The sequence below is a fragment of the Fundulus heteroclitus genome, chromosome 8, assembly GCF_011125445.2.
Source record: "Fundulus heteroclitus isolate FHET01 chromosome 8, MU-UCD_Fhet_4.1, whole genome shotgun sequence".
Classification (NCBI taxonomy): Eukaryota; Metazoa; Chordata; class Actinopteri; order Cyprinodontiformes; family Fundulidae; genus Fundulus; species Fundulus heteroclitus.
The window spans coordinates 7,938,472-7,952,176 of NC_046368.1; the positions used below are offsets into that span (position 1 = coordinate 7,938,472).

The 13,705-nt window shown below is 40.7% G+C and overlaps 1 protein-coding gene across 4 annotated transcripts in view; it reads left to right on the forward strand.

Moving 5' to 3' along the window:
- whrna (whirlin a) overlaps positions 1–13,705 on the forward strand; it is a 185,378-nt gene that overhangs the window by 162,771 nt on the left and 8,902 nt on the right. For 3 of the 4 annotated variants that reach the window (XM_021317332.2, XM_036140048.1, XM_012864207.3), the window contains 4 exons: positions 555–629; positions 2,177–2,750; positions 4,163–4,350; positions 10,331–10,453. In XM_021317332.2, coding sequence (XP_021173007.2) covers positions 555–629; positions 2,177–2,750; positions 4,163–4,350; positions 10,331–10,453 — 960 coding nt within the window. The remainder of the gene's footprint in view (positions 1–554; positions 630–2,176; positions 2,751–4,162; positions 4,351–10,330; positions 10,454–13,705) is intronic. The other variant, XM_036140049.1, reaches the window with a different exon arrangement.

The window sequence follows — 13,705 nt, forward strand, 5'->3', positions numbered from 1 at the left end:
TTCACAGTGTGCGTTTTTGTTTGTGGAAGAAGACATGAAGGCTGTGAGGGTCTCTATGTGGGTGTGCTTCTGTGTGCATGTCCTCTCTGCTTGCACTGTGAGCAGGAATGATATCCCTTTTCTCCTACACTGCAAAAATGGATCTAAGAATAAGTAAAATATTCTTAAAGTTAGTGTATTTGTCCTTGATTTAAGTAGGTAAATAAGATTTTCTGCCAATGAAATGAGTATTTCAACCCCTAAAATAAAATAATTAGACATCATGCACTTGAAATAAGATGATGGAGATGAGTTGTTCCTATTTTAAGGGCAAAAATCTCATTCCATTGGCAAATCATCTTATTTACCTGCTCAAATCCAGGACTAATACACTCATTTTAAGAACATTTTACTTATTTTTAGTTCCGTTTTTGCAGTGTAAGAGATGTGGAACATCTGAGAAATTTGGGACTTGTTTTGGGATTTAAACAAAACAAACAAAAAATAAAAAATGCTGCAAGCTTAAGCCGAATGTTCATGCTGTCCTTTTCCTCTCCTTCTCCTGCCTCCTGCAGAACGACAGCGTGGCGGAGAGCAACGAGGTGGATCCTCCGGAGAGCCTGAACACGCTGCTGACCGACGTCTCTCTGGTGAGCGCCGCAGACACGGCCCTGCTGGATTTAGCCAGAAAAATAAAAGATAAGTGTGTCAGGGAACGGTGAGAGTGAGATGGGGAAGATGGGGAGAAGGAATGGAGGCGGTCGAGACGTGGCTTCAGGTTTCGAAGGCTGGAGTGGACCGAGTGGGAGACATGTGAGATTGGAAGGAGGGAAAGTGGGAGTGAACGACACTTTAGGCCTTCTTGTTCTTTTTCTTACTGAAAGCGGCTCGCTGATGCACTGTGAGGTCAGAAAAATCTTATTTCATGGCCTGAATCCACTACCTGTTACTCAGCTCATACATCACCCTTTTTATCATGATTTGATTATTTTTTTGTCACGTTTTGTGCCCTCATGTCTCAGAGTTCGTCCCACTGTTCAGTTTGTGTTTATTCACTCACAGTCGTAAAAAAATAATAATACAGGAAATCAGCCGGATCCCACCGGGCAGGACGCACCTTCAAGGCAACCATGACGGCTGATGATGCAGAGGGAGGCGTTAAAGGACTTCCTAACACAGCTTTGAGAATATGAAACAGGAACTGAGGCACGGACAGCACGTTCGGGGCTCATTAGTGGCTCTGATTCCTGAACAAATTCAAGATTTACGAGATTAAATATAAACGAAGAGCGTGATGAATCGTTGCCGACCACCTTTTCCACCTTCCGCGTGACATCCTGCACAATTCAAATAAAAAAAATAAAAAACTGTCATAGTTTTAACCTATATTGGTCTTAGCAAATCAGATTACCCTACTTGATAGTAGGAGATTTTGATACTTGGTCCTTTAAATCCCAGAAAGGATCAGAGCAATCTCATTGGACAAAGGTATCAGTTAGGGGTTGATAGAAGCCATTTTATTCCAGGAAAACAACCGAGCCAGGCTAAAGTATCACAAAATCAGGCTGGGTCTCATGAAACCCACTTTAAATGTTGTTAAACTTTTCCAAAAGCTTCGTTTGGCACAACAACAACAAAAAAATAACAGTGGTCATTGGAAAAATGGTGGTGGCAGAGTCATGATCTGGGAATTGATGGAGCCACGGTTCCTGTCAAATTATGAGTATCTTAAAAATATGTGTGAGGTTTGACCCAAAAGATGAAGACAGATTGGATTATTCAGCCTAATGTTGAGCTACAGATGGACATCCAGCATTAAAAGCATGGTCTGGATCTGACAGGAAGTCCTGAAGAGGGACAAGAGATCAGATTATTTTATTTTGCATTAATTTGCTTCCAGCAGATTGATTACATTTGAGTTTAATTGTGCAGGATGTACGTCTCTTTAGAGGCGGGAAAGGTACGAAATGTTTGGATCTTTGATAGTCTGCCATTTTGGAATGGAAGATCAGTATAAATACTGTAAAAAGCTGCTGTCCGTGTTACAGAATAAATGTATCTTAATGAAGGTCTGGGCCTCTGGCAGAGACAGAGCGACCCGGTTTCTTTGAGTTTCCAGCTCCGTGCGGATGTGGTTTTGTATCGCTGCGTGTCGGGTGTTAGCTACAGCCATGATGGAAATATCCTCTCACTTCAGGATGACGTTCAGTCCGCCACAGGGGAGCCGCCCCCTTCCTTCAAGCCTCCGCCCCCTCCAGGGGTGCAGAGGCGTCCAGGTAGACGAGAAGTTCTCATCAAGCGTCCCTCGTCCGAGTCCTCCCACTCGGGGTTGTACTTCACAGCGCCGAGCTCTCACGGCCACGGCAAGGAGCCGGCGAACACGACCGCCTCATCTTCGCTGCGCCACAAGTGGGACCCTTCCCCGGACTACGCCGCCGTCAAAAAGAAAAACCCGTCATCGCAGCCCAAGAAGGAGAAAATAACCTCCGCTCAGCTGGCCACCGTCTCCCAGCATAACATTGGCCCCTTCCCCAGGGTGCAGTCCCCCAGCAGAGGCCCCAAACCTGCTGCCCCTTCCCCTTCTCCCCCGCCGCCGCCTCCGCTTCCCGCCCCTCCACCGCCTCCCTCTCTCCCCTCTAAGCCGGTCTCCCTATCCAGAGCCTGCCTAGGCCCGTCTCCTGCCTCCAAACAGCGGTTTGTCACAGTGGAGGTCCACCGGCCCAACGCAGAACCCGACGTCAACGAGGTGCGGCCGCTGCCCCAAGCTCGAGGTAAAGAACAACTCAGCTCCACGTTCAACACGACCGCAGAAAAACGGCTCTAAATGACACGTTTTGGAGCTAGATTATAGGATTATTATAAGAAAAGTTGATTCTGCCCGTTAGTTTGGAATTAGTGTTGCACTACCTCAGTTTTTTTTATTTTATTTATAGACTCAGACAAACTTTACAGTTGTTTTGTATGCACAGAGTACATACAGTTTACGACAATGTAATGAGATTGCAATAGAAATAAAATAACATGACAATATAGAATGCAGCAGTGATAAGAAAGAGAAACAGTTTTTAAAAAAAGTGTGCAGAAGAATGTTCAACCATGTTTATAGTGCAAAGATACTGCTGCAAAAAAAAAGGCATTAATTTGAAAAGTTCAATGTTGGCAGTGCAAAATAATAATGATACAAAAAATGCAGTAAACGTTCAGTTGTGTGCTTTTAAATGTAAATGGATTGTAAAAGTTCAGCAACGTTGGCAGTGCAAAATAATGATGCGAAAAGTTTTAAGTTTTACATTTTTAAGAGGTTGATGCACGGGGATGTGTTGGTAGTGCTGCTGCCTTGCTGGGAGAAAGTCCTGGGTTTGAATCCCAGCCTGGGGGTCTTTCTGCATGAAGTCTGCATGTTCTCCTTGTTGATGCGTGGGGGGGGGGGGGGGGGGGGGGGGGTTCCGGGTACTCCAGCATCCTCGCACAGTCCAAAAAACACGAGTTAGGTTAAACTGCCCCTAGGTGTCTATGATGTCCAGGGTGCCCCCCCCCCCCCCACCCCCCCAACCACTCCCACTGTAAACTTTGCTAGGAGAAGCAAATATACACGATGGATGGATGCCGTCAGGCAGCTTGTTTGTTCCAGTAGCCGAGGCTCTACCTGAACAAACACCCCAACTCGCCAACCAGCTACTAAGAGCATTTTATACTTTTTTTTTTAAACTGTGACGAGCAGAACAGCAAAAAAAGATACAATTAATAATTTATTTTCTGCACCTAAATCAACAAATAGCTGATTTAGTTTGTGTCTATTCAGGTTTATCACATTATTTCAGCAGTAATAGTCAATATGTGGGATTATTTGTACAGTAGTCTGAATAATTGTTGCTTTTATGTTTTGAATTAAAGCTGTTAGATAATTTTTGTTTCCAAATTTTGTTTAAAATACAGAGAAACTGTATTTATTTATTTTTTGGTCAATTCTATCACACTGCGAGAATCTCATAGTGGCTAATGCCTAAGCTGATATAAACAGCTACGAGGGGAAAACTGAATAATGCATCTTTCTTTCTATCAATACCTCATAAATTCAGGAAATTAGTCACGTTTGATGTGTTTATTTAATGCCTTTAATGACAGAGTGATGGTTTAGGGGGCCAAATGTCCGTTAACGTTGTGTCGCCCTGCTTCCCATCAGGCGGCGCCCTGTCTCAGCTGTCTGACAGCGGACAAACCCTCAGCGAGGACAGCGGTGTGGACATAGCTGAGTCGGGACACGTCAGCAAAGACAGTAGCCCCCATTCCTCAGGCACACGCCTCCCCCGCGAGACCCAGGATGGAGGAGGAGGAGCAGGAGGAGGAGGAGGTGACAACACCTCCAAACCGGTGAGATGGTGCTTCAGACCAGCTCTGACCCAAACATGGAAAGGATGAAGGAGAAATCTGCTCGGGGGGAATGGGAGGCATATTTAGTTGAGCAGTTTGGGTTGTTTTGTCTTTGTGAGACTCATTTTAAATGAATTTTTTTGAAAACTGATGATAATTTAGGAGAAGACTTGTTGCCCCCCAGTTTTTTTTTTTAGAAAATGACAACTGTGGCCATTTTTTTATATATCATCTTGGACGAACAATCGTTTTTCAGAAATGCACCGATCAGACATTTATTGACCGATTCTAGTTTCTGATTTTCTTAGAGGGCCGAGCTGCCGATTCAGATTTTTATTCGTAGGACAATAACACAGAAAAGCAAGAAAATGTGCTGGAGGTGCAGAGTTTACATGCATTTCCACCAGTGGTGTCCAAATGCGGGCCCTGGACTGTTTTTGTGCAGCCCCCCAATTTAAGAGCAAGACGAATTTGGCCTGCACAGGCGTTTAATGCAGAGGGAGAGGAATATTTTTAGTTATCATTGTTCGTTAAAATTATTAACTACAAATTCAAATCTTCTTACAATGGAAAATGAAGTGAATAGGACTAGAGCTATCCAGTCTGGGTTTACACAAATCTATATTTGCTGTTTTTAATTATATTTGATTAATTTTTGTGCGGCTTGAAAGAATGGGACCAAAATCAAGTTCTTCTTTTATATATTTTATTTATTTCAATCGAGCCGAATTCCCTCTTTTTTAAATATAGCTAACCCATTCTTAAGTTTTGGGTCTACTGTGTTTTACACATCCCTGTCCTTAAAAAAAATGTGTTTGATTTAAATATTGCATATTTTTCATTGTTGAACAGGTACAAAATATACCCAACTAATTTTTATATGATGAATTTTAACTTTATGATATTTGGACACCACTGATCGACATGAAATGGAAAATAAACAGATTTTTCAGTGTTTTAATTAATATTCATCGATCAAAAGAAATTTGTTGGATTTCTGCCTGATATTTCTTGTGCGTCTGCAGATTTCTTGTTTTCACCTTAGCTTCTCTCCATTTTGGTCCAAATGTTCACTCTGATGCAAATTCAGGTAAATTTAACCATAACTAGTCGTGATGATGGCAGCATTTATTCATGACTTCTGATCGGGGCAATTTGGTTTTGTAATTTATGTTTAATAAACAAAACAAGAATAATTTAACGGGGATCTTCAGCAGATTAGTGTTAAAAATGCTAAAAAAAAATCAATAAGTTCAGCTTGAGGTTGAACGCTGTGCTGTCTGGTTCTGTTTAAATGATGGCAGCAGTCCAGAAAATCATCAGTGACGGCTTCACTATCTTCTGCAGGGTTTTCACTTCATTTTAAATTTTTGTGCGTACAGGAACATCGTAGTACTGGCACTTTTGGGTTTAACAAAATGTTTGTTAATAATTGGATTCAAAAAGCGAAGGTTATATAGTTTTGTTTTTGACATTGTGGCAATTGTAGGAACACAAATCAAAGAAATTAAAACTAAAACTTATTTTTCTTTGGGTTTTTTTTGCAAAATGTCTTTATCAGAAAGCAAGAAGATTCAGACATTTGAAAATCTTTTCACTGTAAATCAATAATTTCACCTGTTTTATGGTAAGGGTTTGTGTGTGAAAACCAACAAGCTGATAAATCGGCTGGTCTGACGTTTAATCCTTCTCCTGATCCTGAATTTAACCCTAACTGTGATCTTTTCTCTCCTCCTCCTGTTTGTTCATACACGTCTCACTTATTTCTTCATTTCTCACTCATCCCATTCATTCAGTCACACGACGATCCATCATTTACCAGCTGACTTTCTGCGCTGTAACGTAATGAAACTCAAATCGCTCTCTGTTCCTCGTTGATTGATGTCAAAAGTAACAAGTAAGGATGGGAGTGTTTTTTTTTTTTTTTTATGACCAAAGGGCTTTTCGGCTGTTCGTTTGCTTTCCCAGAGGGAATTACTTTTCAGGGAAATTGAAGATTAAATGGACCGTGCATCATAAAAAGCTTTTATTCTCCCAAGGAGCAACATATTTACCTTCTTCTCCACAAGTGTCAGTAGGAGGTTGTTGAAAAGAGGCAAGCTTTGATTATTTAGGCGGTGTTTTCTTAGCGTTGTAGTGGTTTGCTCCTGTTTATTTCAGTCTCATAGATATAAAAACACAAACACGGCTTTGATTAGCACTTTGATTTGACCACTTGTGAAAAGCTGAAGTATGTTCTTGGGGTTTTCTGTCCATTTGATAAATAAAAGAGCAGCAGGATAGCGACCTGCAGCTGGGTGTTTATGTAGTGATCAGTAATTTATCATCCCTCTGTCTTCATTATTACATTATCAACAGATAAACGGCGGCCGATTTAGTCAGAGGATGCGGAAAATGTCATTTGTGGTGACAAATCTACAAAGAGTGACTTCAGGGACACATTTAAAATGTCTGTAGTTATGTCATATTAATGCTCAGATACATTTATTGACACCCAGATAAAGATGCATTATTAAAAAAAATCAAAACTCAGTCCCATCATTTATTGCAGTGAATTCAATTCAATTCAATTCAATTTTATTTATATAGCGCCAAATCATGAAACATGTCATCTCAAGGCACTTTACAAAGTCAAGTTCAATCATATTATACAGATTGGGTCAGATTATACAGATTGGTCAAAAATTTCCTATATAAGGAATTGTGAAAAACTCTTTCTCTGAATGGTGAAAAAGCTAACCTTCAATTTAAAAAAATAATAATAATTTAGGGAGTGTATCACCGCATTATGTAATAATGTCATAAATTCAGACTTAAAAATGTAATTCAAATGAAATAAAACACTAAAACCACATTTTGTTGCAGTAGCTGTAAAATGTAATACAATCCAAGACCACATTTTGTAATAGTTTCTGCTGCATTACAGTTATAACATTATCATATTTTGTGGTGTTATTTATTACAAAATGCACCGGTTCCTCATTAAAAAAAAATATATATATATATATAATAATGTGGCACATTCATATTCACAACCACTCAGCTGAGAGGAGTTTTACATTTTCTCTCTCAAGAAGTACATGGTGGCCTTCCTGAACAAACGTGTCAGGATCTCTGAATCTGCCGAAGAGGTTGGTGAACGACCCTTTCATTATCTGTAAAGTGGATAAATTTCCACTAACAGCTGTAAAACATGACAAATCAGAAACTCCTAAACTTATTTTCCAGGTCGCTGGGTACTTAAAGGCTTCGCTGTCCGTGGTCCTGAAGATGTGATCGCGATTAGGGCGATTTGTCAACAAGAATTTGACCAAACAAACCATCTTTGGTTTGTTCTGCAAGAGAGCAAATCCTGCGAGGAGGGGAACGTCTAACATTACACATACTTCGAGATTTCTTAGTCCTGTTCAACCTGCATTAAACCGTTTGTTTTTGCAGCACAGGTTGCCATTGTTCTGATAGTCCATGCATTGTAAAAGCTGTTAATGGTCATGATGTGGCAATGAAGCTAAATAAGCAACCGAATGACCAAAAGTTTGGCATTTATTGAGCAGAATTTCAAAGATTTAAATGTTTAAGATCCATAACATGACAGCTATTAAATGTATATTGATTAGGATGAACACAAAGACTGGTTTGTGATCCTTTATTTCATGATTCGGCACATTAATACATTATAATTTTTGAAAAAGAGGAACCGCCGCATATTGTGATTGGTTTTATTACATTTTGCAGCATTTTTTTTTAAATCTTTATTACCCAAGGGAGAGTTTTATCATTCTTTACATACCAAACAAATGCACATATACAAAAATTTATACACATTCCAATTCAAATAAGAACTGGATAGCACAACTAAGCTAACAAGGGTTTTAACATAGTTGACAAAAAAAACAATTAAGCAACAAAATCACAATTAAAATGAGTTAATATTATTAAATACTTGGGTGTATATTATGGTGTAAAGAATGTAATAAAGGAGAACCATGCAGAAAAAGATTATTCCATTATTAAATTTTTTCAGGATAATAGCAGGTATTTGAACTTGATTTCCAGTTCATGAGAATTGTTTTTTGGCAGCGGCCAGTGCAATAAGCAATATTTTAATATATGTATTGTTGATAAATCTCCTAAAGAAGAGAGACCGGGGGAGGCTGGGTGCTCCGACCCAAATAGATGGAGAGGGATTGTAGTAATTGGAGCAATGATCAGTTATTCTAACCCCTGGAGGCGGCCATAAAAAAAATTAATTTAAGCATTTTTAAAATGTTGATAATTATAGTAAAAAACTTCCGATTGTTAATCCACAGCTTCCTGTGTCTCTGGGGTATGAATGCGATGTGACACAGAGGCCATCTTCGCTTAGCGGCACCCTGTGAGCTGGATAATAAAGGCGGTAAAAGCTCCAAAGCTCACAAAGAGGGGCGTCTTACGGTCACCGAGACTCCCAAACACCCGCCTGCAAGGAAATGAGCCTTTTCTGTCCTACCGTCACGATCACAAACGTGGAGTTTATTACATTTTCAGGGAATTTAACTGGAAACATTGGCCTGTTCAGACTAAGGTGACGCTTCTCTCCAATAAAAACTGCAGCTGAGTTTATTGTTAGAGGATGAAAGTGTTTAAACCACATCGTTCCTGATGTTCTGCATAGTGGAGGACCTGTGATGCTGAGGGCTTGTTCCTCTTCCAGACAGGCAATGTAAAAGAAATCTGATCTTTTTCCACTCAGTGAGCGCACCATACTGAGAGGTCAGAGTAAGAACAGGAACACTTCATGGCTACTGTTAAAACTACAGTGGCATACCTGTCATGCTGTGGGCTCCCGGGAAACTTTTTAAAAGGCCTGTCATCCTGAACGCTAAGGAATATTTATTTAACAATCTGACAGATTGTTTTAGATGTTTCCCTAATCTCTGCTGCCACACACCTGACTCAAATGAAAAGATGATTAATGGGCTCCTGATGCCGCTGACAGCATTTCTGCGGAGGTAATGCAATAATGCGATCAGCCGTGCTGGAGGAGAAACACTGCTGAGGAAAAACACGAACGGACGCACAAATAGAGCGAAGCTGAAGTTTTCACTGGAGTTAAAGAATCTGTCAATTCCCGTCAGGTCAAGGTTGCTCCTCATTAATTTATTTAAACACAAAAATGTTTATTTATATGTTACATATTTTCATATGATACACACAGGCTTGCCGCGCATCAATAATGTGTTCGCTCTCATCAGTGATTAACCTCTGTTAGGATTTCTGCAGCCCAGTATCGCTCCAGCCAATAGTGGGAAAAAATTGCTGTTGTCACAACCTTTATATGAGCGGCAGACATGTTGCATTTTCAAGCCGGGGTTGCTTCTGCAGCTCCAACCATTCACACCTTGCTTCTGTGGGTAAACTGTTTGATTTTACAAGAAGAATAAATATAGTTTATTGTCCCTCGGTGGGGAAATTCAGCAAAATCACAGATAAAAATGGAAACATGTAGATAAAACCTAGACTGTACAGTAAAAGCAAATGTACAACCTAAGAAAGTAAAATGTCCCACTTTACAATGCTACACATGTGATAATTTGACGAATAAAGATGTTTGACTTTGATGTGATTGTCACAGGACCAGGAGCACATTAAAAGTCCACAACCAGGACATTAAACCCCAGTAACATGCTTCACATCATTCACTGAAAAACAAATAACATTTAAATGAGCCAGAATGAGCATTACAAGGTTGTCTAAATAAAATTCCTGACAATGCTTTTGGCCTTTGACATGTTGAATGCACATTCATCGATCTGTTTTTGACAGTGAGTCTGTTAAGAAATAAAGGGTTGTGGCCTTAACAGAAAAATACATTCATGGGCAGAGAAAACAAACAACGTGCAGAAAAATATGCAGAAATAAAACATGAAGGGCAAAGTGCAATCATTCTTAATAAGTGATGCTCATGTGTAATGATAATTCCCTCTTTCTCTTGCCTTAGCCGGGCCTTCTGGAGCCCACCTCCACGCTAGTGAGGGTGCCAAAGAGTGCCAGCACCCTCGGTATCGCCATCGAGGGCGGAGCGAACACTCGCCAGCCGCTGCCGCGGATCGTCACAATCCAGGTGAGTCGGGGAGAACAAGACGCCGATCCTCCTCGGAGAGTTGGAATAATCCGCCCGGCAGAAATCAGCTTTGTTTTTCAGCAGCGGCGACAAGCGCCCGCTGCTCCAGGGGGATTTGATGTGCTTAAAGGCATTATGTGGAGAAGCTGAACTTTCCAGAGGGAATCAGCAGAATGTAGCACCTGTCTATTTACATTTTTGCAGCACTTTCTATATTTATTGTCGTTGCTGGCAAAGATGTGCAAAAAGCCTCAAGATGAATTCAGCAGTGTGATTTCTCACTGTAGGATTTGAGTTTGCAGAATGAGACGGTCATGGAAGAAGGTTGCTTTTATGTCTGTGGAACCATTTGGCCAAATGTTTCAGATGGGTGGGGGGGGGGGGGGGGTCTCCAAGTCCGGTTCTGTCCTGCAGATTGATGCGAATCCCTGTTCCACCTCTCCTGAATCCAATTAAGGCCCCATTAACAGGCCTTTGCCAAACTTGACAGCACGCTGCACTGCAAAAACAGAACTTAAAATAAGTAAAATATTCTTAAAATTTATGTATTTGCCCTTGATTTGAGCAGGTAAATAAGATGATTTGCCAATGGAACAAGATTTTTGACCTTAAAATAGGAACAACTCAACTCCATCTTCTTATTTCAAGTGCAGGATGTCTAATTATCCTATATTAGGGGTCAAAATAGTCATTCCATTGGCAAATAACTCTTGTTCTTCAGACTTGAGACTGGACTTGAAAAAAAAGGACTTGTAATCTCTAATAGTTCCCACTAATCTAGCCCTTACAGCCCAGTGTCTTCCCTAATATATTTGAAGACTTAATTGCTCAACCAAGCCAGAGTCTATGGACAGGTACCTTTCACATTTGAACTGATACCGGTACTTAGCTGTACCTATTTTCAGTACTTTTGTGTGCTTATGAGGTCATAAATGTTAGTTTAATAATAACATCTCTAAATCTTTCAATTTAACATATTCATTTCTCAATATATAATCTTATTTGGATCTAGAAACTAACCTTATTAAATAATTTATGAATTGTCTGACTCCATAGCACATAAAACATCAGAGTTATCAGAGTGAACGAGGTGAATATGGGGCTGAAGCTGTGTGAATAAAATTCAGGGAATTATTTTAGTGCAACAGCTTCAGAGAAGAAAGAAAATCTGTATTAAAAACATAATATTTTATCCCGCCTTGTAAATCTCCTCTCTGCTCTTTGCCCTGACTGCAGGCGAGTTTCAATTCAATTCAATTTTATTTATATAGCGCCAATTCATGATACATGTCATCTCAAGGCACTTTACAAAGTCAAATTCCATCAGATCCTCCAGGTTGGTGAGAAAGTTTCCTCTCTAAGGAAACCCAGCAGGTTGCATCAAGTCTCTCCAAGCAGCATTCACTCCTCCTGAAAGAGCGTAGAGCCACAGTGGACAGTCGTCTGCATTGTTGATGGCTTTGCAGCAATCCCTCATACTGAGCATGCATGAAGCGACAGTGGAGAGGAAAACTCCCCTTTAACAGGGAGGAGAACCTCCAGCAGAACCAGAACCAGGCTCAGTGTGAACGCTCATCTGCCTCCACCCACTGGGGCTTAGAGAAGACAGAGCAGAGACACAGAAAGCACAGAAGCTCACATTGACCCAGGAGTACTTTCTATGTTAGAGAAGACAGAGCAGAGACACAATAAGAGAGAAAAAAGCTTCAGGGCGGCACTAAGAGAAGTGGCTCACCGCAATAACTGCAGAACGATTACTTTCACAGAAGTCACCGAAAACAGAAGGAAGTCGCTAGATTTTTCGCTAGTTGTCTTTTTGACAAAAGGTCTCTGGATGAATCTGAAAAGTCACAAAATATAGTGAAAAATTTGCTAAATTGGCAGCAGTGACCAGGTTTTCCTCAGATTGAAAGTATTCCCACTGCCGGCCTCACAAATATGGCAGTCAGCCTAATCTGCAGCACATTTTGGCAAGTGGAGCCACTTTTCAACCACTTTCTATCCGGCATGCTTTGTTTCCTGGACCAGGGGCTGCTGATCATCACACTCTGGTGCATGCATTGCTGTGTTCATGTTCAGCATGAAAAATCGGGCACTTTTCCACTCCCTCAGTGCCACAGTGATGCGTTCAGGTACCGTTTATTTCTACATGAATCGGTACCCGGCAGTACCGACGGGATTCGATCGGTGTCTCGAAAAGCACCGAATTCAGTCCCCATCCCTACCTGCGTCCCTCAGAAACTTGTTTTAAATTTATAGTTTTGCTCATATTTAACCAGACAGTGCTCATAACAACGTAAATTAGTAGCATTGATGCTTCTATTAATCTGAAACTGACTCGTTTATTGCTGTGAATGTTTTGGTGGTGGTGTAGGTGGCTTGTTGGAATTAATGATTTTATTTCTTTTTTTGATTTAAGCAGGGAAACTTGCAAAAACCAACAGCTTCCACACTGTAAGAACCCTGTAGCTCTTAGTGCTTCTGATCAGCTTTGAATGATCAGAACAAGATCAGATTGCTAAACGTCCACAAGCGTTTCCAGAAACTATGGAAGAGATACGTGCCCACAGCATCACACCTCCTCCGCCGACCTTAGCCGTGGGCTTCAGGCGCCTCACCGTGTATATTCCTAATTTATTTCATGCCACAGCCACCTGGAGGGTTTGTTGCTGAAAGACCCAAAGCAGACGATTCCACTTAAAGTCCCCGTTGAGTCCGTTAACTCTGCATCTTCGTGTTTGTGATGGTAGGACAGAAAAACCTTGTTCCTGGGAATCCACCCGAGCAACACTTTAGCATGTAAAATAGTTGTAATGGCGACTTTGTGAGCCTGAGCACCAATTTTCCCTTCTTTGTCAAACTCCTCACTATGTGTAGATCGAGGGGCCGTTAATTACTGCTCTGACTGCAGATATGAGCAAGTTTAGGCCAGCAGCTTTGTGATTGTAGCCATTTATGAAGAGGAACCCATATCTTTATTTACATGTCTTTCCCAAGAATAGCTTCCTGTTTTTGTACTTAAGGCGCACAAGAAGTCAGGGATGACTGATTCAGAGTAAAAAAAAAAACAATACTCAATTTGTTAAGTAAAGTATAAATTGCAATACTTGTTAAAAAATATCTTAGCTTGGGAGGTTTTTCCACTTATGAATCAATGTAAGCAAATTAAAGGTGAGATTCTTCAACAGTTTTCAGCATAAAGATTTTGCTCCTGCAGTAAAAACGTAATTAATTTTTAGGCTTTTTACACCG